The sequence below is a fragment of the Mirounga angustirostris genome, unplaced genomic scaffold (assembly GCF_029215605.1).
Source record: "Mirounga angustirostris isolate CCGP_5_RB_7025 unplaced genomic scaffold, mMirAng1.0.hap1 SCAF_16, whole genome shotgun sequence".
Classification (NCBI taxonomy): domain Eukaryota; kingdom Metazoa; phylum Chordata; class Mammalia; order Carnivora; family Phocidae; genus Mirounga; species Mirounga angustirostris.
This window is the reverse complement of record NW_026991724.1, coordinates 49,532,132-49,555,838: the sequence shown is the minus strand read 5'-3', so window position 1 is coordinate 49,555,838 and position 23,707 is coordinate 49,532,132. Positions and strand designations below refer to the sequence as shown.

At 43.9% G+C, this 23,707-nt stretch overlaps 1 protein-coding gene across 4 annotated transcripts; it reads left to right on the top strand.

Moving 5' to 3' along the window:
- The first annotated feature begins 134 nt into the window (after window positions 1-134).
- On the top strand, window positions 135-23,638 carry ZNF285 (zinc finger protein 285). 4 transcript variants are annotated; one of them, XM_064580452.1, is made up of 5 exons: window positions 135-1,380; window positions 9,291-9,348; window positions 15,686-15,812; window positions 18,346-19,494; window positions 20,048-23,638. In XM_064580452.1, the coding sequence occupies exons 1-5, from the start codon at window positions 1,376-1,378 to the stop codon at window positions 20,239-20,241; spliced, it is 1,533 nt and encodes a 510-aa protein (XP_064436522.1). In that variant the 5' UTR covers window positions 135-1,375; the 3' UTR covers window positions 20,242-23,638. The 4 variants fall into 4 exon arrangements, with proteins under 4 accessions (XP_064436522.1, XP_064436518.1, XP_064436519.1 ...); XM_064580448.1 differs by having other exon boundaries at window positions 139-1,380; window positions 18,346-20,191; XM_064580449.1 differs by lacking the exon at window positions 135-1,380 and adding an exon at window positions 3,463-3,499 and having other exon boundaries at window positions 18,346-20,191.
- The last annotated feature ends 69 nt before the right edge of the window (window positions 23,639-23,707 follow it).

Below are 23,707 nucleotides of genomic sequence, written 5' to 3'. Positions count from 1 at the left end.
TCCCCTCTAGTCTGATTTCCTTTCCTGGGGCCATGTCTGGGGGGTCAGAAGCAAAGTGTCCATAGCTGAAAAGGTTAGCTTTCTGAAGGGGCTTGGAAAAAGTCTCAAGTGTTTTGTGGAATAGCAACTGCATCATTTTAGTCATGGGGTGGGCTTAACCAAAGAACACATGTAGACACCGTCCCTGCCCCTCAGACCCTCAAGGTTTGTGGTTGATATGTTAAGCTCTCTAAATGGATTTCCAAAGGAGGACCACAAATTTTTTTTTCTGTAGTTTTATTGTATGCATTTTTTAAAAGCTCCAAAATTTTAATTTTTAATTTTTTTTTTTTTTTAGTTTCAGGGGTAGAATTTAATGATTCATCAGTGGCATGTAAAACCCAGTACCCTCCTTAATGCCCATCACCCAGTTACCCCATCCCCCCCCACCTCCCCTCCAGCAACCCTGTTTGTTTCCTATAGTTAAGAATCTCTTAGGGTTTCCCTCCCTCTCTGTTTTTATGAAATCTTGCCATTTGCAATGACGTGGATGGAACTAGAGGGTACTACGCCAAGAGAAATAAGTCCGAGAGAGACAAATACTGTATGATTTCACGAATATGGGGAATTTAAGAAACAAAAGAGATGAACATAGGGGAAGGGAAGGAAAAATAAGATAAAAGCAGGGAGGACCACAGGTTCTTAAATTGGTCTGGGCAGTATCTCCCCAGTGTCCTGGAAGTAGCTGTCACGTGTTGGCTGCAGCTAGTCATCTGAATGTTTGACCAGGGCTTAAAGGATCTGCTTCCAAGATGGCTTTGAGCATCATAGAGCTTTGAACAGGAGGCCTCAGTTCCTCGGTGGATGTTGGAAAAGGTCTGAGTTCCTCACCACGTGGGTTCCTCTACAGGACTACCTGAGGGCCTTCATGCCACGGCGGCTGCCTTCCCTCAGAGCAAGTGGCCAGAGAGGAGAGCGCAAGCAGGAAGCCACAGGGCCTTCTGTGACCCAGTCTCTGAAATGACCATCCCTTCTGCTTTCTTCTCTTCCTTAGGAGTCACTAAGTTTCTGGGGAGGGGCATTAGGTTCCACCTCTTGCAAGGAGTACCAGAGAACTTGTGGATGGATCTTCAAAAAACCACCATACCTACTAACAGCTTGGGAGAATGATTCGGTTCAGTCGACCTTTGTAGATGTGTACTGACCATTCTACCTGCTAGAGGCTGTCCTCGAGATCCCACTGGGTTGCCTAAAGTTTACCCAGGTGCCGATCAGCTGCTGCCATGTCAGTGGCGACAAGGGATACAACAGCATCAAGGGAGTGCTGTAACCACTATGGATTGGTTGGAGCCAGACGTAGAAGTGCAGTGCTTTCTCTGCAAAATCAGCAGGAACAATGAAGTAAGATGTCACCCTCTGTTGTCATTCTCTTGCAGTCTCTGAATGTTACATGGTAGGAAGGTTAATACAAGTTTCAGGGCCTCTGGGGAGTTGTAAAAACACCATCTGCAGGGCAGAGTCAGAAACTGGTAGTCTCTAAAGAATGATGGTGAACAAGTTGGCTCTAGCTGAAGTGGGTTGGTAGGGGCAGTAAGTCTGGTATAGAATATAGAGTTGATTGTGACAGTAATGTTGTATCCTACCAACAGGGTGACGTGATCATTTTAGAAGGTAGAGTCAGAGACTTTAGATACGTTTCCTTTAAAAAAAATTTTTTTTAGAGATTTTATTTATCTGAGAGAGAGAGATAGAGATAGCGAGAGAGCATGAGTGGGGAGGAGAGGGAGAAGCAGGCTCCCTGCTGAGCAGGAAGCCCAACGTGGGGCTCGATCCCAGGACCCTGAGATCATGACCAGAGCCGAAAGCAGACGCTTAACCGACTGAGCCACCCAAGATACCCATTTACAAGTAGATTTTATGGGTCCAGACAAATTGTAACTTCCTCAGAACAGTCCTCAGCCTGAATATAAATATCTCAGGTATAAAACCCAACCTAGTGTTATTCCATCAGGAGATGGAGAATGAAGTACGCCAACTAAGTGAGATAGTCTACTAGCCCACTAGGATGAGGTGGTATGATGGTAGGTCAGAAATTAAATTTGGTTTATTCTCACTTGGGAGATCTCCTGCATCCAGATGTGTCCCTCGGAGCATTGGAAACACCTAAGCCTGTCATTGCCTTGGACCCCAGGGTCACAGTGTAACATTGTATTGTGTAATTTGGCCATCAGGAGCACATGCAGATCATATTCAACCCCTTGAATTTTTACTTCTGACTGACATTTGGTTAATCAGTAGATACTATGTGTCTAAGCACTGGGGATACAACTGTTAAGGTGTTTGGGCCAGAACGCGCAAGCGAGAAAGTAGTAGAAAATGAGGTCAAAAAGGAGAAGCTAAAAGGGAGTAAATGAACTAGGTTGTGGAGAATTGACATATTTATCACAGATATTACTGAGGCATGTTAAAGGAAACCTCTTCATCCAGTAGTTTTAGGATCTCCCCAAATTAAGGGTCACTCCCGCCTCTGTGGCAGATCTTACTAGATTTTTTAAAATCACGATGAAATTAATGTCAAGATATCAAGACAGAGCGAGGCCAAGAGAATTTCGCTGTCCCTGTATGTGCCATGAGTTGCAACGCCAAGCTATGTAACTGGATATCCTGCCCACTGCTTGGAGGTGGGGGTCTGCAATTACCTGTCTAGTCCAGGACTAGAGCTGGCAAAAAGAGAATATGTTCTCACCCGTTTTTGGGTGCTTTTCTTCCAGGCCAGAACTGTGGGTTTCTGGTGAAATCCTTACACAGTTTTCTTACCCAGTGAGGGCACAAAACAGATACTTCCTTTAACAGTAATCTTAAAATGCAAAAAGTAAATGCCACGAGGGGAGACTTCTCAAAGGGAATCTGAAACCTTTCCATGTCTCCGTGATTTGTGGAAATAGGTCTCTTATAAGAGACTCCCTCCCCACCCCCACCCCCATCCCCGACTCGTGCTATTCCCTAATTCAAAACAGAAGGCGCTGGGTGTTAATCCTCTCTGCTTCACCAGAGAAGCGGAAACATGAGAGGACTCTGAACTCTCAAGTGTGGAAGATTTTCCAGAGTCCCCTTCAATAGAAACAAACCGTGAAAAGGGTATTTAAATGAGTTTTTTGTGGGGTGTGTCCGCAGAATAAGAACCTGTAAGGGTTTTCACTAAAATGGGAACAAGTGCTCATTTCCAGGTGGTGGAATATTGGATCTTGCCCCTCCTTTACATCACGGGTGGAGAGTGATTTGTCTTAATTATTGTTAACATTTCACTGTTACTTTATCACCATTATTATTATTAATTTTATTGTTTTAAATAAATGGCAAGAGTGCGGGTGGCCCCACTGGGGCCACGGGTCCCCAGGGAGCCGCCCGGCGCGGCCGCGCTGCGGCGCAGGGCCTTCTGGGGGTTGTAGTCCACAGGCTTCTTGCGCATGCGCTTTGGGCACAGGCGCTCACTGTGGGCGACATTGTCTGCGGCGCTGAGGTGAGTCCGGCCCGGACCGCACCCGCTTCGGCGGCGTCGGGGGAGATGGGGGTGGAGGGTGTGTGTAGCTGTGACCCGGCCCTGTCGACGGTGGGAGGAGTTGGAAGCGGGGACTGGTGGCCAATGGAAGAGCCTCCTCGGCGGGGCGGGCTGTTGAGGGGCTCGCCCAGCATTCCCTGGGAAGAGGTGGGAGAGCTTGAGCTCGGTTTTGGGGGGACTGACTCCGGTAGCGCCGCTGCAGGTTTCGGGATAGGGGCTGTGCATCCCCGCGTTGGGGTTGGTGTCAGTCTTGGAATGTGCATCTCTGGCCCGGGGCGGGTTGGCTCGGGTTTGGGGGAATAAGTGTTTGGGCCAAGCGTCCCTGACTGCGGAGAGGGATTGGCTCAAGCAGTTCATCTCCGAGTATGGGGGACTGCTTGGGCTGTACATTCCTGGCCTTGGCAGGACGGGCAATTCGGGCTCAGCAGCCCTAGACTCTTGGAGTCTTGGATTCTGAACCCTGTGTTTGGGATTTGGCAGCCCTGACTCTGGGGTGGGGGTGGGGGGCGGGGCATCTTTGTTCCCCAAAACTGGGCTCACTTTTGGTGGGTATTGAGCCAAAAGATACAACCAAGCCCAAAAAATAGGAAAAGGAAGATTTTTACTTGCAACAAATAGAGGGGAGCACGGGGGGATATTTTCCAAAGCAGTGTCTCCTGGAATAACAAAACTGGGGACATTTTAAGGTAACGGTGCATACATATTCATGAAGGGGTCTGTGCAATGGGGAATTCAGCCTGGAATTGGGGGGCAAAAGTCATCTTAAGGTGACAGAGCCCAGGTCTGATGGAAGTCATGAGGGCTGGCAAGGGTCAGCTTCATCAATTCTGTGGCTCCGGTTGGTCTGGTATCTGGGTGCTCAAAGGGGTTTAGATCCTGAAAAGAGAACTCAAGAATGTGCTTGCGGTCACTCTTCACGTTTGAATCAGCACTGCGAGTTTTACCATTGATTGATTGTCCCTGATACGATCAGGCTATCTCCTGGCCTGATAGTGGCTGTTTATTCTTACATTCTTTTGTTCCCTTAAAATTATTAACTACTGAGTTCTATTCTGCAATTTCAACGTATCCCAGGAAGTTCTTTGAGGAAGAAAGTGTTTTGGACAAATAGTGCCTGTCAGGCTTAGATCTCAAGATGACTGGGACCTAGAATGACTAAAATAACTTTTCTTATGTCAAGAGGCTATGTCTCATCTTTCTTGGGGGACCCCTAACTCTTTCTGCTTACATCTTGACTTTTCTCCTCTCTCTAGTTAGAAATCTGAATACAGTTTAGAGAGAACTGCCCCAAATTATTAATCCCATCCTCGCCTTGCATGCTAGGAGGCAGGGAATGCAAACTTTGAGGCTTATAACACGCAGAGCAAATGTCAGATTGTTCGATTGCAGTCAACAAATTAGAAATTCGAGCACTGACTCTATATTTGATAAAATTAGAGAATTTATGTTGTTTTAGGTGTAATATTAGCACTTTTAAAACTATTTCATACCTTTTAGAGTGACATAATGAAGTATTTCTGGATTAAGCCATATGATGAATATGGTGTCAGGGATATACTTCCAAATAATATGCAAGGATGTGGGGAGGGGTAGAGGTATAGTTTTTTTTTTTTAATTTTATTTATTCATTTGAGAGAGAGCACGAGAGGGGGGAGGGTCAGAGGGAGAAGCAGACTCCCTGCTGAGCAGGGAGCCCGATGCGGGACTCGATCCCGGAACTCCAGGATCACGACCTGAACTGAAGGCAGTCGCTTAACCAACTGAGCCACCCAGGCGCCCGAGGTATAGTTTAAACAAGAGTGACCATGTGTTGATAATTGGCACCTGGGGGTTCATTGGACCATTCTGTCTACCTCTGCATGGCTTTGAAATTTTTATGATAAAGTATTTTTGAAACAGTTTTCCAGTTAACGAGCTAGGAAGTGTCCTGAGGAAGCATAGAAAGGTTGAATTTACTCTTAGTTGCATATCATATGTGGGGGCCAGATGTTGCAAATTCCCCTTAAGATTTATTTATGTGGGGGGGAAGGGGCAGAAGGAGAGAATCTTCAAGCAGACTCCCCAGTCAGTGAGGAGCCTGACATGGGGCTCGATCCCATGACCCATGAGATCATAACCTGAGCTGAAACCAAGAGTTGGATGCTCAACTGACTGAGCCACCCAGGCACCCCTAGTTTTAGGTTTTTGGACAGGCTTTCTGAGGGTATGACTGCTATGCACATTTGTGTAAGTTGGGTTCTGCACAAGGAGACCACACTGAAACTGGGCCATTCACATAGAATACACACACAGTTTTTCAGTAAGTAGCTGTAAAAGTGCTTTGTTCCTTTGTTCTAACAGAAGCAGTATATTATAATAATTCTCCAACAGGTGGGAGAAAAGCATCTCGAGGAAGGGATGCATTTTTCTAATCAGTCCAAAGGCAAATTGGCATGGACTAGAGACATCCCTGCCTGCAGTCCTGCCACGGCCCTTAGGGCTGAAGTTAGATCTCATAGAGTCCTTTGGCTCAGATACTCACAGATCACAGATACACACCTTGTCATCATCACATGACATTTACTCTCACACACATGGAGGAAATGGTCTTTATCCTTTTCCCCAGATAATTACACATGATTGCTAGGTACATCCAGAAGAGTTCAGATTAGTCTCTCTCGTCAGTCCTGAATCCTCTAGAAATTCTGAGAAAAAGAGCTAGGAATCTGGAAGCAGGATTTTGGGGAGAACTTGGGGCTTATATTTCCGATTGTGTTTGTGGGCAGTTGCAGTTCCAGATTCAACTGCTGCTTTCCCCTTGGGTCCTCTTCCCCGCAAGAGGTTGCTGTGGGCACCTGGTCTCTGACCTGCTGCAGTGACTCAGATCAGAGTGATGATCAGTTCAAGTGAGCGAGAGGAGCATTGTGGGAGAGAGCTCTGTGCGCTTGGGCAGGTGGGGGAAAAACAAGGGTCTTGGAGCATCATGTGCCACATTCTCTCAGTTCCCCACCTCCAGATCCACTTCACCTTTCCGCCCTGCCATCTGCCCTGAGAGCCCGCCACTGCCCTCTGGCCTGGTTGTCCTCGGCCAGTGGGAAGTCACAACAGGAGAGTTTGGAGAGAGAGGGAGAGAAAAGAGTGAGTTGGAGTATCTGGTCCCCCCAATTCTCTCTCTGTAGGCTGGCTGCACTTCTCAACAAAAAGTTACAGTTCCCATCAGGGACCTTTTGCACACTCTGTTCCAGGCCCAGGAATCGCCCTCCTATTACCCCTTCAGGCTCAGATATAGTAATGGCAACTGCCTGTCACTCCCCAGCATAGTGCCTTCTCCCCCATGGCTTCCTTACGCCCAGCCTACACCCCTCTAAGTAGTCTGTTTATTAACTGCCTGCCTCAAATTTGAATGTGCCGTCTGGTTCCTGCCAGGGCCCCAACTTTAAAAAGGCAGGGAGGGCTTGAAACCAGAAATCTGGGAAACCAAACTGCCTCCCACATGTGTGTGGGTGCATGTGTGCACGTGTGTGCGTGTAAATCAAGCTGACCCATTGTTGGCTCTCAGGAGAGAACAGATTTCTGGAAGCAGAGAGCCTGGTGTGCTTGTGTCTTTGCAAGAGCATCTAGTGTATCAGAGCTGATTCTATTTATGTGTTTGTTAATCTCAAACACTGAGTGCTTGATAAACGGCAGGATCTTTACCGGGTACAGCAGATAAAGGATGAAGGCTTGGTTGTGTCTTCGGGATTTATTGGTTTTTTTTGACAAGGTTAGGGAGAAATGTTCCTTGGTAGGTTTTAACGATTATGAAACTATGTGATTGGCCCTGTGCTAAGAGGTTTAGCAAATCTTTGTTGGAGCCCAGAATAAGGGTGATTAAGGCTTTCTACTAAAGGCAGGGAAGGGGAGGGGAAAGAGTGAGGGTTTGCCAGGAGTCATTTCATATTCTATTAACCCAATTCTGTCACCCTGTAAGCTGCTAGAACATGCCATTCACGGGTGGCCAGCAAATGGGTGCCAGTTGGAGAGCTACTTGCTCTATGACCAGATAATTTCAAGAAATTGAGTGGAAACATTTAAAAATTGGTATAGCAGTTTCAGTAATCGTGTGATGATTGATTAATAATTTTTTAATGGGCCTGTAATTTGTATGCCTCTCTATTTCCTTTCTCTAGAAATTTCTTCTAAACTGTATTTTACCAAAATATCAGTCAGTGATAGATCGAAAATAACCGTGAAAAGAATATTTTTTTTTAGTTTTAAGAGAGCATTGTTGGAGAGAACAGAGACCTGGTTTTTGCTTTTTATCTTTTAATTTTTGAGGTTCCCACAGTGCCTAAAGCAGAAATTTTATACACTAAGTTTCTTCTGGAAGGTCAAAGGCAGAGTTTATCAGACAGGAAATAAACACCAGAGTCAAAATAACTTGAGAAGAGCTTAAAATAAAGGGACAATTTCCAAAAATGCAGGCAGGGTGTGGTCATCAAGAAAGGATATTACAGTTTCCCAGATCTGGTCATAGCAGGGTAACTTACTCTGCCTAGGATGGAAGGGCTAAGGGAGGAAGCAGTTTGCAGACCAGGGGAAAGATTTGAGACAAGGGCCACCAACAGGCTCTGTGACCTTCGGTCAGGGACATGAAACAGAGCCAGTCCAAAGCAACCCCCAGGGAAAGAGCTAGGGGAATAAATACTCCGACTTCACTTCTGTCCCTTCCCTGGATCTCCTGCTGACTTTCTCTCTTGGCTGAACTCAACCGGAAGCTGGAGGGCAAGGGGATTCCCTGATAACAGGCAGGATGGAGAAGAGAGTTGAGTGGATGTGGAGTCCTAAGTTCCCATGGCTTTGGTCCACCTGAGGTCCTAGAGAGTTTCTAGTTCAGGAGTCTGTGAGCTTTTCCAGAGCAGAGAGCATGTGCCTTTCATGTCATAGGTATATCATCAATTATTTGCAAGACTCATGGGGCCCCAGAGGATAGAACAAGGGCTGGGGAGAGATCATTTTGGAAGCCAAGAGTTAAGATCTGAGCTAACTGAAAGTTCTTCAGAGCAAGTCTCACATGCGAAAGTGGACTCAGAGGGAGGGCCCCCTGTCATCCTGAGATCCCTGTCCAAGTCGGATTAAGGGGTGCACTTGTCCTGATGAGCACAGGGTGATGTATGGAAGTGTTGAATCACTATATTGTGTACATGAAACCAATATAACACAGTATATTAACTAATTGGAATTAAAATAAAAATTAGGGGCGCCTGGGTGGCTCAGTCGTTAAGCGTCTGCCTTCGGCTCAGCTCATGATCCCAGGGTCCTGGGATCGAGCCCCGCATCGGGCTCCCTGCTCGGTGGGAAGCCTGCTTCTCCCTCTCCCACTCCCCCTGCTTGTGTTCCTGCTCTCGCTATGTCTCTCTCTGTCAAATAAATAAAAATAAAATCTTTAAAAAAATAAAATTAAATTAAAATTAAAAAAAAAAAAAGAAATTCTGAAGCCTCTTTTCCAGAGTAACTAGGATATAGGCGATGCCAATACATTCACAAGTCTGAGAAAAAGAAAAAGTGTGGCAGTTTGGACCCAAAAGCTTAGGGAGTGATACAGGAGTTATATGGGAATCCGGGTGGAGTGGGGGCAGGGGACAAGGCTTGAGGAGGTGGGATGGAGTCTGTTGGGAATAAGAAGAGATATCTCGGGAGAGAAGAATGTGTGAGAAAATTGTACAGATCAGGATAAACCAGGATTCGCTCACGGTTTGTCAAACCCATGCTCTCATGGATTCTTTCTTTGCAGTTCTACTTTCTCAGGATCCTGCTCCTTCCACGAGGAAGACAGTATGACTAAATTCCAGGTAAGTTCAGGTTTCCTTTCTCTCTCTTAAAGGCCATGTCCTTTCAGAGGAGCTACACACCTCTGTTCTCTGAAGGGAGGTCACCCATTTTTGAGGGATGGCTCCGTGTTAGGCACTATGCCTTGCTCGTAACAGCTGTGTGAGATTGGTGGTGTCAGTCCCTTTGCAGAAATGAAGAAACAGGCTCCGAGATGTCCAGATGTCTAGTTCGGTGCTACTCCACATGAGGTTTGCGCACAGGTGCCAGTCCTCGAGCTGCTTGTCACTGAGAGATCAATATAGCAATCAAGAGTAAGAGTTCAGAAACTCTTTTTCAAAAAGATTATTTTAGAGAGAGAGTGGGTGTGGGTGGGGGGAGGGGCAAAAGGAGAGGGAGAGAGAGAAGCAGACTCCCCGCTGAGCATGGAGCCTGACGTGGGGCTGGATCCCACAACCCTGAGATCATGACCTGAGCCGAAATCAAGAGTTGGTCGCTTAACCGACTGAGCCACCCAAGCGCCCTGCATTCAGAAACTCTTATAGAATGTAGTATTGCCACAGCATCTGAGGGCATGGTCGGTATATACATGACCACACTTGGAGTAGCGCTGGGTCCAGTACATGTAAGCGGCAAGATTTGAGTGTGGATGTATCCATCAGGATTCAACCAGTGAAGCAGAAACAGTATGAGTTATATATTGAGATTTGTAAGAGGTTTATTTTATGAGACAGTGGGGGCTGGGCAAATCGGAAGTCCCAGGGCAGGCTGGAACTCTTAGACACAGACTGATGCTGCTGTCTACAGGTATAATTTCTTCTCTTAGGGAAGCCTCAGTTCTGGTCTTGAGGCCCTTCAACTGATTGGATCAGGCCCACCCACATTATTTAAAATAGTCTTCCTCCAAGTCATCTGATTATGGACTTAATCACATCTATAAAATATCTTCACAGCAACACCTAGATTAATGTTTGCTTCCATAATGGGACTGTAGTCTAGCCCAAGTTGATGCATCAAAAAGGCCATCAGAGGGTAGAACAAGGATTTTTTTAAATCATGAAAAATGTTTTAATTATGCAAATACACAAAAAGAGAAAATAGTACTATGAATCTCTGTGTGTAGTACCCATAGTTCAGGTTCAACATTTTGCCACATCTGCTTAATCTATCTCTTTTTCACTTTCCTTTTTTCTTTCCCAAAGAATTTTATTTTATTTTATTTTAAGATTTATTTATTTGAGAGAGAGAGAGGGAAAGAGACAGAGAGAGGCTTAAGCAGATCCCACGCTGAGCCTGGAGTTCGACGCGGGGCTTGACCTCATGACCCCCAGATCACGACCTGAGCTGAAACCAAGAGTCAGATGTCCCAAAGCATTTTAAAAGAAGACCCCGGATAGAATGTTACTTCATTTTATATCGGTTTGGTTCTGAGCTCATTACTTTCTTAGAGTAGCTTGTGTGCAAGCTAAAATAAATGAGCTCCCACTCATTTCCTCTGCCTGGAAACCATCTTGCCTGAGTCCACACTGAGTCCCATTAGGTACATTTTCCATCTTCTACCTTACTGCCAGCAATTGTTTCACCAAATGTTTCACACTTTATCACCCAGGCTACCATTTTTCCAGCCTCTGATAACAGTTTCCCCAAGTGTTGCCTCTTGGTCCCAAAGTCAGTGCCAGAGATATTTATTTGGTAGCAGTTTTGTATTGGTTAGCATGGACGTGTTGGGTGCTGGCAGAGCAAGGAAACAAATGGAAACATGCAGGTTAAGGCCCAGGCTTAGAACTGGAACAAGTCATGTGGCCAAATCCAAAGTCCAGTGGCAAAGAAATACACGCAGGTCCTTGAGTGGAATTGGGGAGCATGAGGGAATTTTGCTAATTGGCAATCTAATTTACCATACACCTCTATATATTTTAGTATGTATTTCTATGGAAAATAAAAAAAAAATGGCTGAGATTATCAGTAATTCTTTGGTATCATCTAATACCCTGGCAATAATCAGTTTTCCCTGGTTATCTCAAAAATGCCTCTTTTTGGTGTCATTCAGTGGGTTCCTCTAGCTACAGTGTTTCCTATAAGTGGGAGCACTGAGTGCTTGAATAAATTTAGGTTCCAGATTTTACAAGAGGACTTCATAGATGGTGCTATGTGCCGAGAAAAAGATTTTAAAATCTTTGATTGTATCTATATTAGTTTATAAATTTGGTTTATTAATATTTTTGGACTGTCCCCATACCTGCATCATATGGCAGTTTCTGCATAGGATCCCAGCAAGGGATCCGCCCAGCTGCACAGGGTGGTGGGAAATGGGTGTTTTGTTTTCCCAGACAGTTGAGGCCAAGAAGGGAGAAGGGGCTTAGGCTGGGTGAGCCTGCATTCCGAACCCCTTCTCCCTAGTGTCTGCCCCACATCGGCTGTCGGGTATCTGTACTTCCTGGCTCACTCGCTCCAACTCCATTTTGTTACCTCCCACCGAGGAAAGCAGTGCTGCTAAGATATACTGGGTGGTTTAGGAACAGCTGAAACTTATTTTCACAGCTCCGGAGATTAGGAAGTCCAAGATCAAGGATCCGGCAGATTTGGTGTTTGGTGAGAGCCTGCTTTCTGATTTATAGGTGGTCATCTTCTTGCTGTGTCCTCACATGGCAGAAGGGGTGAGCTCTCTGGGAAATCTTTTATGAGGGCCCTAATCCCATTCCTGAGGCTCCACTCTTATGACCTAATTACCTCCTAAAGGCCCCATCTTTTAATACTATCACCTTGAGGGTTAAGATTTCAACATATGAACTTTGAGGGGGACACAAACATGCAGTTCATAATGCCCCCGCTAGCTTTTGTTTTCAATAATTGTCAGGTTTGGGTGATTGAATAATAGCTAGTAATAAATTCTTTGTGAAATATGTTGTAACTACTCACAACTTTGGTTGGCAGCATTTTCGAGGTACAGAGGCTAGTGAGAGGACATATGTATGACTATGTAACTGGGCAGGGTGATAAGTGCAGTGATAGCATTTTATTTAAAAATTTACTTTTTGGTTGGGGCTGGCTATTAATACTAGATTATTTTTCCCCTCAATTTTTCTTTAAAGATTCTATTTATTTATTTGTCAGAGAGACAGAACACACGCAGGAGGAGCAGCAGGCAGAGCGAGAAGAAGACTCCCCACTGAGCAAGGAGCCTGATATGGGACTCGATCCTGGGATCCTGGGATCACGACCTGAGCCGAAGGCAGTCACTTAACCAATGGAGCCACCCAGGCACCCTCCCCTCAGTTTTTTATTTTGAAAATTTTTAATTTATGGAAAAATGGAAAGAGCAGTATAATGTTTAGTCTTCAACTAGATTCACAAGTTGTTAACAATTACACACATATACATAATACACATACACACACAATATCTATATTTCATTTTGCTAACCCAGTTGAGAATAAATTACAGTCATCATTATTCATCCCTAAATACTTCAGTATGTATCTGCTAAGAATAAGGGTGTTTTCCTACATTTCCACATTACTGTCATCACTCAAGAAATTTATATTTTTATTCAAGTAAAATTAACATACAGTGTTATATTAGTTTCAGGTGTTCAATGTAATGATTCAACAATTCCATACTTTTCTCGGTGCTCATCATGATAAGTGTACTCTTAATCCCCTCCATCTGTTTTCCTCACATCCCCACCCACCTCCCCTCTGGCAACCACCAGTTTGTTCTCTGTATTTAAGAATTTCATTTGTCTCGGGCACCTGGGTGGCTCAGTTGGTTGGGCGACTGCCTTCGGCTCAGGTCGTGATCCTGGAGTCCTGGGATCGAGTCCCGCATCGGGCTCCCTGCTCGGCAGGGAGCCTGCTTCTCCCTCTGACCCTCCCCCCTCTCATGTGCTCTCTGTCTCTCTCATTCTCTCTGTCTCAAATAAATAAATAAAATCTAAAAAAAAAAAAAAAAGAATCTCATTTGTCTCTTTTTTTTCCCTTTAATCATTTGGTTTTATTCTTAAATTCCACATGTGAGTGAAAACAATATGGTATTTGTCTTTCTCTGAGTGACTTATTTCAGTTAACATTATACCCTCTAGGTCCATCCATGTGGTTGCAGATGGCAGGGTTTCATTCCTTTTTATGACTGAGTAATATTCCATTGTATATGTATACCACATCTTCTTTATCCATTCGTCTATATCGATGGGCACTTGTGTTGCTTCCATATCTTGGCTATTGTAAACAATGTTGCAGTGAACATAGGGGTGCATATATCTTTCTGAATTAGTGTTTTCATTTCCTTTGGGTAAATACCATGCATAAAAATAAACTCAAAATGGATTAAGGAGCTAAATGTGAGACCTGAAACCCATAAATTCCTAGAAGAAAACATAGGCAGTTATTTCTTTGACATTAGTGGTAGAAACATTTTTCTGGAAATGTCTCTTCTGGGAAGGAAAACAAAAGCAACATTAAACTCTTGGGACTACACCAAAATAAAAAGCTTTTGCACAGAGAAGGAAACCAGCAACAAAACAAAGACAGTTTACTAGATGGGAGAAGATATTTGCAAATGCTATCACTGATAAGGGGTTAATATCCAAAATATATAAAGAACTTACACAACTCAACACCAAAAAATCCCAAATAATCCAATTTAAAAATGAGCAGAGTACACCAATAGACATTTTTCCAAAGAAGACATACAGATGGCCAACAAACACATGAAAAGATGCTCAACATCACTCATCATCAGGAAAATGCAAATCAAAACCACAACGATGGAGTGCATAGGTGGCTCAGTTGGTTAAGCAACTGCCTTCGACTCAGGTCATGATCCTAGGGTCGTGGAATGGAGCCCTGGGTCAGGCTCCCTGCTCAGCAGGGAGTCTGCTTTTTCTCCTTCCCCTCTGCCCTTCTGTCCTTTCCCTCACTTGTGCTCTCTCTCTCATTCTCTCTCTCTCTCCCCCAAGTAAATAAAATCTTAAAAAAAAAAAAAACCCACAAGGAGATATCATCTTATACCTGTCAGAATGGCTAAAATAAAAAAACACAAGAAATAACAAGTGTTGGCCAGGATGCGGAGAAAAAAAGAACCCTTGTGCACTGGTGGTGGGAGTGAAAATTGGTGCAGCTACTATGGAAAACAGTATGGAGGTTCCTCAGAAAATTAAAAATAGAACTACCATATGAGCCAGTAATTCCACTACTGACTCTACTGTTTTTTTTAAAAAAATACTTAATTGATACCCAAATGCTCTCACATGTTCCAATAATTTCCTTTTTCCTTTTTTTTTTTTAAATCTGGCAACCAATGCTTTTAGTTGCCTTGTCTGCTTAGTCCAATAGAAATAGATTAATATGCCATGACAGAGAAAATATCAAGTCTTGATGTATGAAAAGGAATGAACACCCAGACACTACTAGGCCAGTGTATCAGCACAACCTTTTTGGAGGATAATTTGGACAATATCAGTCAAAATGTAAAGTTGCAACCCCAAGTAATTCAGTAGTCTCTGGTCTAGGAATTTATTTTATGGAAATGGTCTTATAAGCACTCAAAGACAGATGTTCATGGATGTTTACTGCAACATTGTGCGACTCTGGACAGTTAATGGGGACACAGGCAATGCGGACAAAAGAAGAGAAACTTGGCCTACCCAAAACTTTGAATTTCTTCTATGTTTCTCATTTCTTTTGTGCTAGTAAGGGTCTGTTCAGGACACAAAAAGGACGCTGGCTGTTTGAACAGGAAGAATTTAATAGAATTGTTGACTAGGTTTGGAGTTGTGAGCCAGGTAACTGAGGGGTAAAGAGAGAACTCTGCAGTATCATGGAAGTACCAACTATGGGAAGTAACTAACAACCTGGCTGAGGGAACCAAAGGGTGAGATTAAATTATGGGAACTTGGAAACTTAGAAGAGGGGCCTTGTGGAGCTGAAATGCAGAACTGTGAAGAGGGGGGAGTGCTGGCCGGCTGGTGTCTCTGAGCTCAGTGAAGAAGCCTAGGGGTCAGGGACCCAGACTTCAGATATCGCTAGGGAATGGGACTGCTGCTACCAGCGGAACATAGCCTGGCAGAGGTGATACCAGAACAGGAGGCAGACAGGCCAGGAACAAGTTAAGTCCCTTCTTTCTCCCCCAACCTTGTAGAATCCTTCCTGTGCCCCCTAGTGGCAGAGCCTCACACAGAGCCAGTTCTCGGATTCAAAGTGCGATCTGCAGAGCCATGGTTCCAGCATTACAAAGTGTGGTTTAAAGTGGAAGGCTTGGAGCAGAAAGACAGCAACCTAATGACCAGCAAAGCTTCCAGCTGTGCTCTTCTGCCAGTGGTCATCCGTGGATGATCCATGAGGCATGTGCTTGATGTTTCAGGAAGCTGTGACCTTCAAGGACGTGGCGGTGGTCTTCACGGAGGAAGAGCTAGCTCTACTGGACAAGGCCCAGATAAACCTGTACCAGGATGTGATGCTGGAGAACTTCAGGAACCTTGTCTCAGTGGGTGAGGACAACAAGCCTCTGTCCTGTTTCCTCAAATAATCAGTTTCAAGCCAAATAGAATATTCCAGTTGGAGCACAAAGAGAAACTTTGGCCACTGGTGAGAATACCTGAGAGACACACATGCCAAGGAGACCCCTGAAGTTAGTGAGTTTTAACAGATTGACGTGAGTGAATGGCCTCCTGTGAAGTGTTGGTGAGGAAACCCCTCACATCTTACACCCACTGGCCCATGGGCCTCCAATACAGTTAGTGAGACCACCCTGGCCTCCTCTCATTCTAGGCCTTCACCTGCTCTCATGTTTCCCAAAGCGAGGTTGATAAAGTTCACACACTACCATGGGCCTTGGTCCCTTGGTTGCTTCTGGAGAAAAACCAGTGTTTTGGGCAAACTATTGTTAAAGGAACTAAACCAGGATCTGGTGTACAGTGAGTGTGGTATAAATGTCAGCTTATTTGCTTTCTTACTGATAAATATCTAGTTTTAATTTCTCAGAGGCTCACATACAGATATGCGTTACCTTGGTTTAGTCTATGAGATAGTTGCTATTCCTTCTTTTACAAAGGAAACAACTGAGGCACAGAGTAGTTAAGTAACTTGCCCATGGTCACACAGCTTATAAGAAATATGATGTGAACTCTCCTTATCTGGCTGTACACCCTGTGTTCTGTTTTGTTTTTTGTTTTTTTAGGGAGAGAGAACGCGTGCATGCGTGCACATGTGAGCGGAGGGGGCGGGGGAGCAGAGAGAGAGGGAGAGAACCTTAAGCAGTCTCCATGGCTCAGCATGGAGCCCAATGCGGAGCTCGATCTCACAACCCTGAGATCATGACCTGAACCAAAATCAAGAGTCAGACACTTAGCCAACTGAGCCACCCAGGCACCCCAAGACCCTTTAATAACCATGTGAAACCAAGTACCACTATGTCTATAGATTATAGACATATAGCTAGTCTGCAGGATTCAACACTGTCAGTGAGTCAGTTTCAGAATTTCCATTCCGAAATCAAGTTACTCTATCATAATCAGCAGTTTTTAAAAAGCAAGATAGATGAATGGACCAGAACACAAAAGAATTTATCAGAGTACATTGCACCTAGTAAGGTAAGTATCAGCTTGTAAAACCTCTATTTAACAGTCAGTGTCTATTTGTGCATACTGGGTCACAGTGCAAATGCTTTTCTTACTATGGATACAGTTGAAACAACTGGAAAACTGCTCCTTTAGGCCTCTTGTGGGTAGCTCTAAGTCCCCCTTCCTCTGACACCACCTCACACACTGACGTCCCTCTCAATAAAATGACTCAGAAACTACCTTGAACCAGAAGCCGTGTCCAGATGGTCTTGACCATAGTGTTCATGGCATTTGAAGCCCATTTTAGGGTGCCAAGGGTGTGACCATCCTCTTCTACCTCATCTCCTTATGTTTTATGACTCTTTGGTACAATCTTGCTTCTGTGGGGCCAGGCCATTGACAGTTCCACATTGCTCATTCTCATTGTCATGGCTATTTGAAATTCTGCAATTAATTAAATAGGAATGTTAGGGAAATGGATTACAGGATCTTAGGGCATGCGACTCTTGATCTCAGGGTCGTGAGCTCAAGCCCCACATTGGGAGTAGAGATTACTTATTAAAAAGAAAAAAGAAAAAAAATCACTGCATGGATTATAGGATCTTGGTGGACTTTATCTCTTCGTGGAATCCAGAGAACCTCAGAGAAAAGGATGTCTCTTTAAGCCTGCCTCAAAGGTGTACATGTACCTCCCCCACCAACCCCAGGACCATATTTCACAATATTATCCCTATATCAGTCCCCACTGCTGTTTTAAGTTGATCACATACAGTTGGGCAGGCTGTAGAGAAACATACATGATAATCCTACCTCAAGTGACAGTAATGTGAAGGAAGGGACATTAGCAAGAGACAAGATTTGTTGCTTGTTTCTGCAACTTTATATGGTATCTTGGAAGGTCTTTGTGATCCTTTGTGTCTGTCACCATGTCCAGCACTCCCATTATTGTGTTGTACACACCATAAATCTTATGGGAATCTTCTCCATACTTTTTTTTATGCTTTGAGAGAGAGTGTGTGAGTGGGAGGAGGGGCAGAGGGAGAACAAGAGGGAGAATCCCAACCAGGTTTCATACTCAGCATGGAGCCCCATGTGAGGTCGATCTCACGCCCCTGAGATCATGACCTGAGCCAAAATCAAGAGTTGGATGCTTAACCGACTGAGCCAGCCAAGCACCCCTTCTCCATTCCTTTTGTAGCAAAATGATTAAAGGGTTTTATCAGCTGCTCTTATAGGAGGGAGGTGAATCTTTCTTTATAAATTGTTCCCAGGATTTCTTTTGATTTCTCTGCAACATCTGATTTTTAATTGGCAGCTCATAGATTAGAAGTACTGTGATTCTGACTGTTTCCATATCAATAGGAACCAGTGACAGCTTTCCACCCCATCCTACTTCATTTCTCAAAACCTCTGGAGGGATGACTTACTTGTTCTCTTAGCCAAATTCTCTTTCTCCTCATAGGAGACAGGATTAAAAACAACATTTCACATCTTCAGGGAAAAGGGTTGAGTTATCTCTCTCAAGAAGTGCTCTACTGCTGGCAGATTTGGAAACAAAGGATCAGTGAATTAACTGTGAGTCAGGAGTATGTCATGAATCTTCAAGGAAATTATCCCCAGCATTTAGAAGGAGATGTTTCTCTCTGTGAAGAGTGGGCAGGAGTGTCTCTTCAGATTTCTGAAAATGAAAACTATGTAATAAATGCCATTAATTTAGAAAATCAAGATGGCACAGAAGGGAAAGGCCTGACACGAGTCTTTACCCCAGAATCTTGGAAGGGAGCCAACATGATGACTGAGCCCCAGAATTCTCAAGGACAATATGAGAGAATTCATGTGGAAGAGAAACTGTATGGATGTGCTCAGTGTGATGACATCAGTCAGACATCATGTGATCATGGTGATTCCCAAGAATGTAAAGAAGAGGAACCTTGTAGATACACTGACTGTGGGAAACACTTGGCTATGAAATCAACAGCCAAACAACATAACGTGGCTCCTGTGGTACCACAACCTGTCAAATGTAATAACTATGGTGTGGGCTTCATAGATGGTGCAGACCCTCCTGTTCATCACAGTGCTCACATAGAAAAGTCTTGTAGATGTGACCAGTGTGGAAAGGACTTTAGTCAGAGCTCAGATCTTATTGTTCACTATAAAGCTCATTCAGATGACAAAGCTTATGAATATCAAGAGTGGGCAGAGGGCTGCAAGCAGAGCCCAGACCTTCCCAGATATCAAAAGGTCCCCTTGGGAGACAAACCCTATAAATGTCTCGAATGTGGCAAGGTCTTCAGGCGCAACTCCTCTCTTCACAACCATCACCGGGTCCACACAGGGGAGATGCCCTATAGATGTGATGTGTGTGGGAAAGGGTTCGGATTTAGGTCACTTCTTTGTATTCATCAGGGAGTCCACACAGGGAAAAAGCCCTATAAATGTGAGGAGTGTGGGAAGGGCTTTGATCAGAGCTCCAATCTTCTTGTCCACCAGAGAGTCCACACTGGAGAGAAGCCCTACAAATGCAGTGAGTGTGGCAAATGCTTCAGTTCAAGCTCTGTTCTTCAAGTCCACCGGAGGCTGCACACAGGGGAGAAGCCTTACAGGTGCGGTGAGTGTGGAAAGGGCTTCAGCCAGAGCACACACCTCCACATTCACCAGAGAGTCCACACAGGGGAGAAGCCCTATAAATGCAACGTGTGTGGAAAGGCTTTTGCATACAGTTCAGTTCTTCACACTCATCAGAGGGTTCACACGGGAGAAAAGCCTTACAAATGTGAAGTGTGCGGTAAAGGCTTCAGTTATAGTTCATATTTTCACTTACATCAAAGAGACCACACCAGACAGAAACCATATAAATGTGATGAGTGTGGTAAGGGCTTCAGTCGGAATTCAGATCTTCATGTGCACCTCAGAGTCCACACAGGAGAGAAGCCCTATAAGTGTAAAGAATGTGGGAAGGGCTTCAGTCGTAACTCATATCTTCTCGCTCACCAGAGAACACATGCAGACGAGGTGCAATATACATGTAGTGAGCCTGGCAATGGCTTTAGTTATAGCTCAGACCTTCTTACTCATCAAGGACTACAGAAGAGGACAGAAACGTACTCAATGTAATTCTGAAAGGGGCCAATCAGGAAAGCAAGCAAGTCTATGTATTCCAGGTGATAGAGGCTTACTCAGTCATTGGGAGGGCTGGGGCAGCAAAGGACAAGGACGCTGCCACCCATCATGTCATCCTGCAGCTCTGAAGCAAGGGTTCTTAAGAGCATTCCAGGGACCTACTGTGGATCTCAAGAACTTCTTCAAAACTCCCATCAACTGTCATATGCTGCTGTGGCAAAGTAGTGATAATTGACAGATGGACGGTTTGTGGCAATGACAATAATTGGAGATCAAATTTCCGTGAATGGATCTGCCCAGGAAGGAAATTATAATTGAGATGGGTACAAGTGAGGACTTAAGGCCAGTCAAAATCTGTAGATTTTTTAAAGAGAGTACCCACTAGAAAGATATTCAAAAGAGTGCTCAGAAATGAAACCCATGTTATTAGTGTGGTAAGAATGTTAGTCCATTCTCAGGTTTTCAAATCCATTAGATTTTCTACACAGGGAGAAGCTCTATAAAAGTGATATTTTACGGGCATGGCTGTGTGTTTATCTCGGTGGTTCTATTTCTCGGATCCCATAGAGACTCCCATTTCCCAGAAACCCTTGCAGTTAAGAGCTGGTCCATGTGATAGAGTGCCAAGCAACAGAGTATGAGCAAAAGTAATATAAGCTACTTCCAGACCTGGCCCTTAGAAACATCTTGTGATGTCCTCTGGCCATCTTTCCTGTCATGGTGACCTTGGAGGCTGGATTGATAAAAGGTGGCTATCTGACCTGTGCTGGACGTTGTTTTTCTTGAGTAAGAAATAAACATTTATTGTGTTATACTACTGATATTTTGGCAGTTTATTTGTTGCTAGTATTGCCCAGGCTATGCCAACTATGACAGAGGGATTTAACAGCAACATATTTCACGGTCATTGGAGTTCACAGAAGAAAGCAACTTTATAATTGAGTTCAAAACTTGTAAGTCGTTAAGGCTATATGTGGCAGTGCAGCTGTCTAAAATGGTGTGGCTAGGACTTCTTCAGTGAGAATCTTCATTCATTGGTCTGTGCATAAAAAAGAAATGTTCCAGATAATGCACAGGTGGTAGAACTGTAGCAAAAGTGCAATCTGTAGACATAAATCCCGTGCAATAGAAAACTCTGTAAGGTGTAATAATGGGAAAAGTTTGTCAATAAGAAATTAACTAGACTAGATGTCCTGCAGGTAGTCTTAATAAAGTGAATTAAGTAAAACTAATATTTAATGAAGTGGCTAACAACTTACAGAAGATCAAGAGTGTTCATCGTCAGAAGCTGGCAGCACCACTTCTCAACAATCTTTAATAAAAATGGGGTTTTATTTTTTTTATTTTTTAAAAGATTTTATTTATTTGAGAGAGAGAGAGAGAGAACACATGAGAGGGGGAAGGGTCAGATGGAGAAGGAGACTCCACACTAAGCAGGGAGCCCAGTGCGGGACTCGATCCTGGGACTCCAGGATCATGGCCTGAGCCGAAGGCAGTCGCCCACCCAACTGAACCACCCAGGCACCCCTATAAAAATGGGGTTTGAGAAGGTGCTCATTTTGTCAAGTTCCTTCCATAATTGTGATTTAATTTGGGATTATAGATGGTTTTGGGAGGAGGAGATATATCCACAGTATCTTTTTTCATCTTCACAAATAATGTCTTTTGTTGGTATCTTAGTTGACCTATAGGTTTCTTCATTTGGATCATCTTTTCTTCCTAGTTTTTCTTACATTATGATTTCCTATGAGTTATGGTTTATATATGGAACAGCCATTCAAAATCAAATAAAACCATCCCTAAAATGTTGCTTTCTTACTGATCCAGGTGAGCAACAGTGAAACATTAATAAAACCCAGTGTCAGTAAGGGAATGGAAAAACCAGCGGTTGGTGGGAAAAAAATACAGGTGCAACATTTCTGGAGAGGAATTTGTCTATATGTATCAAAGCGTATAAAGTGCATTATCTTTGAATTAATAATTCCACTCCTCAGAATTTATCTTTACAGTATAATTGCACAAGTGGGGAAAGATGGGTTTCAGAAGGGAATATATTCCAAGAATATTTACAATAATAAAAGTTGTAAACAACCTGAAGATACGTAAAAGATTGAATAAATTATGGTACTTACAAAAAATGAAACAAAATATCACCATTAAAAATGATGTAAAAATTTCCACATACAGTTTGGAGAAAAAAATCACGTTGTAAAAGATCATTACGGATGACCCCTGACTTGATACCCAAGTTTTACAGCACAGAGTAGTACTGGGAGTGGTCCCCTCCACCACTCTACGCTTCACTTTTCAGTGTTGTTTCAAGGGTTGTTTGGACTGTTTAATCCAAGTGAGGATATGCATAATGCAGGAAATGCTTTCCCAAAATTATTTTCCTTTCTCTATATTCAGATGCTTGTGATAACAATTTTGTCACTAGACATTCACCAATCCTTAATATGATGTTTTTCCCTAATGGGTTGTGAGTAGAGCTCATGGTGGAGAGGGTAGGTTGTTTGGAGAAAGCAAGTCCTGGTGGAAGATTGTGAGGTTTTGCTTTAGAAAGTTGCTGCCAGAGATGGAAGGCAATGGGCTTGACCTATCACCAGGTGGCTGCTGTAATATAGTTCCTTGCATGGGCAATTACTGTAAATGGACTGTGGGAAAGCCAGCTGTCCTCTTACTACGTGGCCTTCCTTTGTGTTTCTGTGCTGATTATTCCATGTTTTACAATCCTTGGCTTACTGACCCTCATCTTGTATGTCTTCCTATGTAACCCAACTTTTACAGACCAGTAGCTAGGACTTTGGAAGTGGCAATGATTGCAGTTCAGTCTAGGGGCAAGTTACTGCCTTTAAGTTCCAAATTCACCCTTTGGTACATACTCTATAATAATGAAAGACATTTCTTTGAGCATTTCTCCTTTGCAGTAAACACAATGTTAAGCTTTCTCAGCAGAGGGTGTTTGAGGGAGATTGCAGGAGGGAGGGATCTCCTGATGTCTGTAGCAGCTGCATGACTGGTCAGCAGTGTGGAAGTGAGGACATCTGGTCCTACTCTGCACTAGCCAAACATCCAGAATGCACAGTCCCTTGATGATCCTGCAGCTCTAGCCTGTTGATCACATTCCCATGGACCTCTGGATGTGGACCCTGCACATTCTAGGACTTCTACCCACAGGCACACCCATTCCCTTTGCACATCCGTACCTGGCCACTGACTGTGGCTCAACTGTTCCCCAAATGGATGACATCTGCACCCTTCCTCATTCTGCATGCCCATGCATCCCAACACCCATTACAACTTGCCTACAAACCACCCACACCCTAGAATGTTGCTTCCCACTTGACCAGCAACCAGGGACCACCTCTGACTCAGGCAAAACAGAAAACTTCTTTGCCATCCAGTAGGCTACGGCTGTATTTTCTTCATAAAGTCTGATGTTTGTCCAAGTTTGTCTTTCCTTGGATACTCTCAGTATTGTACCACATAGGGTTTTAAAATGTTGTACAATTACTTTTTTTAAAGTTTAATAATTTGTATATTAAATTTCCATTTTAATCACTGTGTGGTTTCTGTCTCCTTATTGGACCCAGACTGATCAGGTGGCAACTGTAATTGCTGTTTCAATGGGAGTCTTAAGGTCAAAGAGTACAGTGAGATTCAGGTAATTCAACAGTGGTGAAGGAGAAAATACAAGAAAT

Coding starts and splice junctions, on each gene's coding strand:
- ZNF285 (XM_064580448.1), top strand. Junction 9,349..15,685: donor ACAGTATGACTAAATTCCAG/GTAAGTTCAGGT, acceptor TTGATGTTTCAG/GAAGCTGTGACCTTCAAGGA. Junction 15,813..18,345: donor CAGGAACCTTGTCTCAGTGG/GTGAGGACAACA, acceptor TTCTCCTCATAG/GAGACAGGATTAAAAACAAC.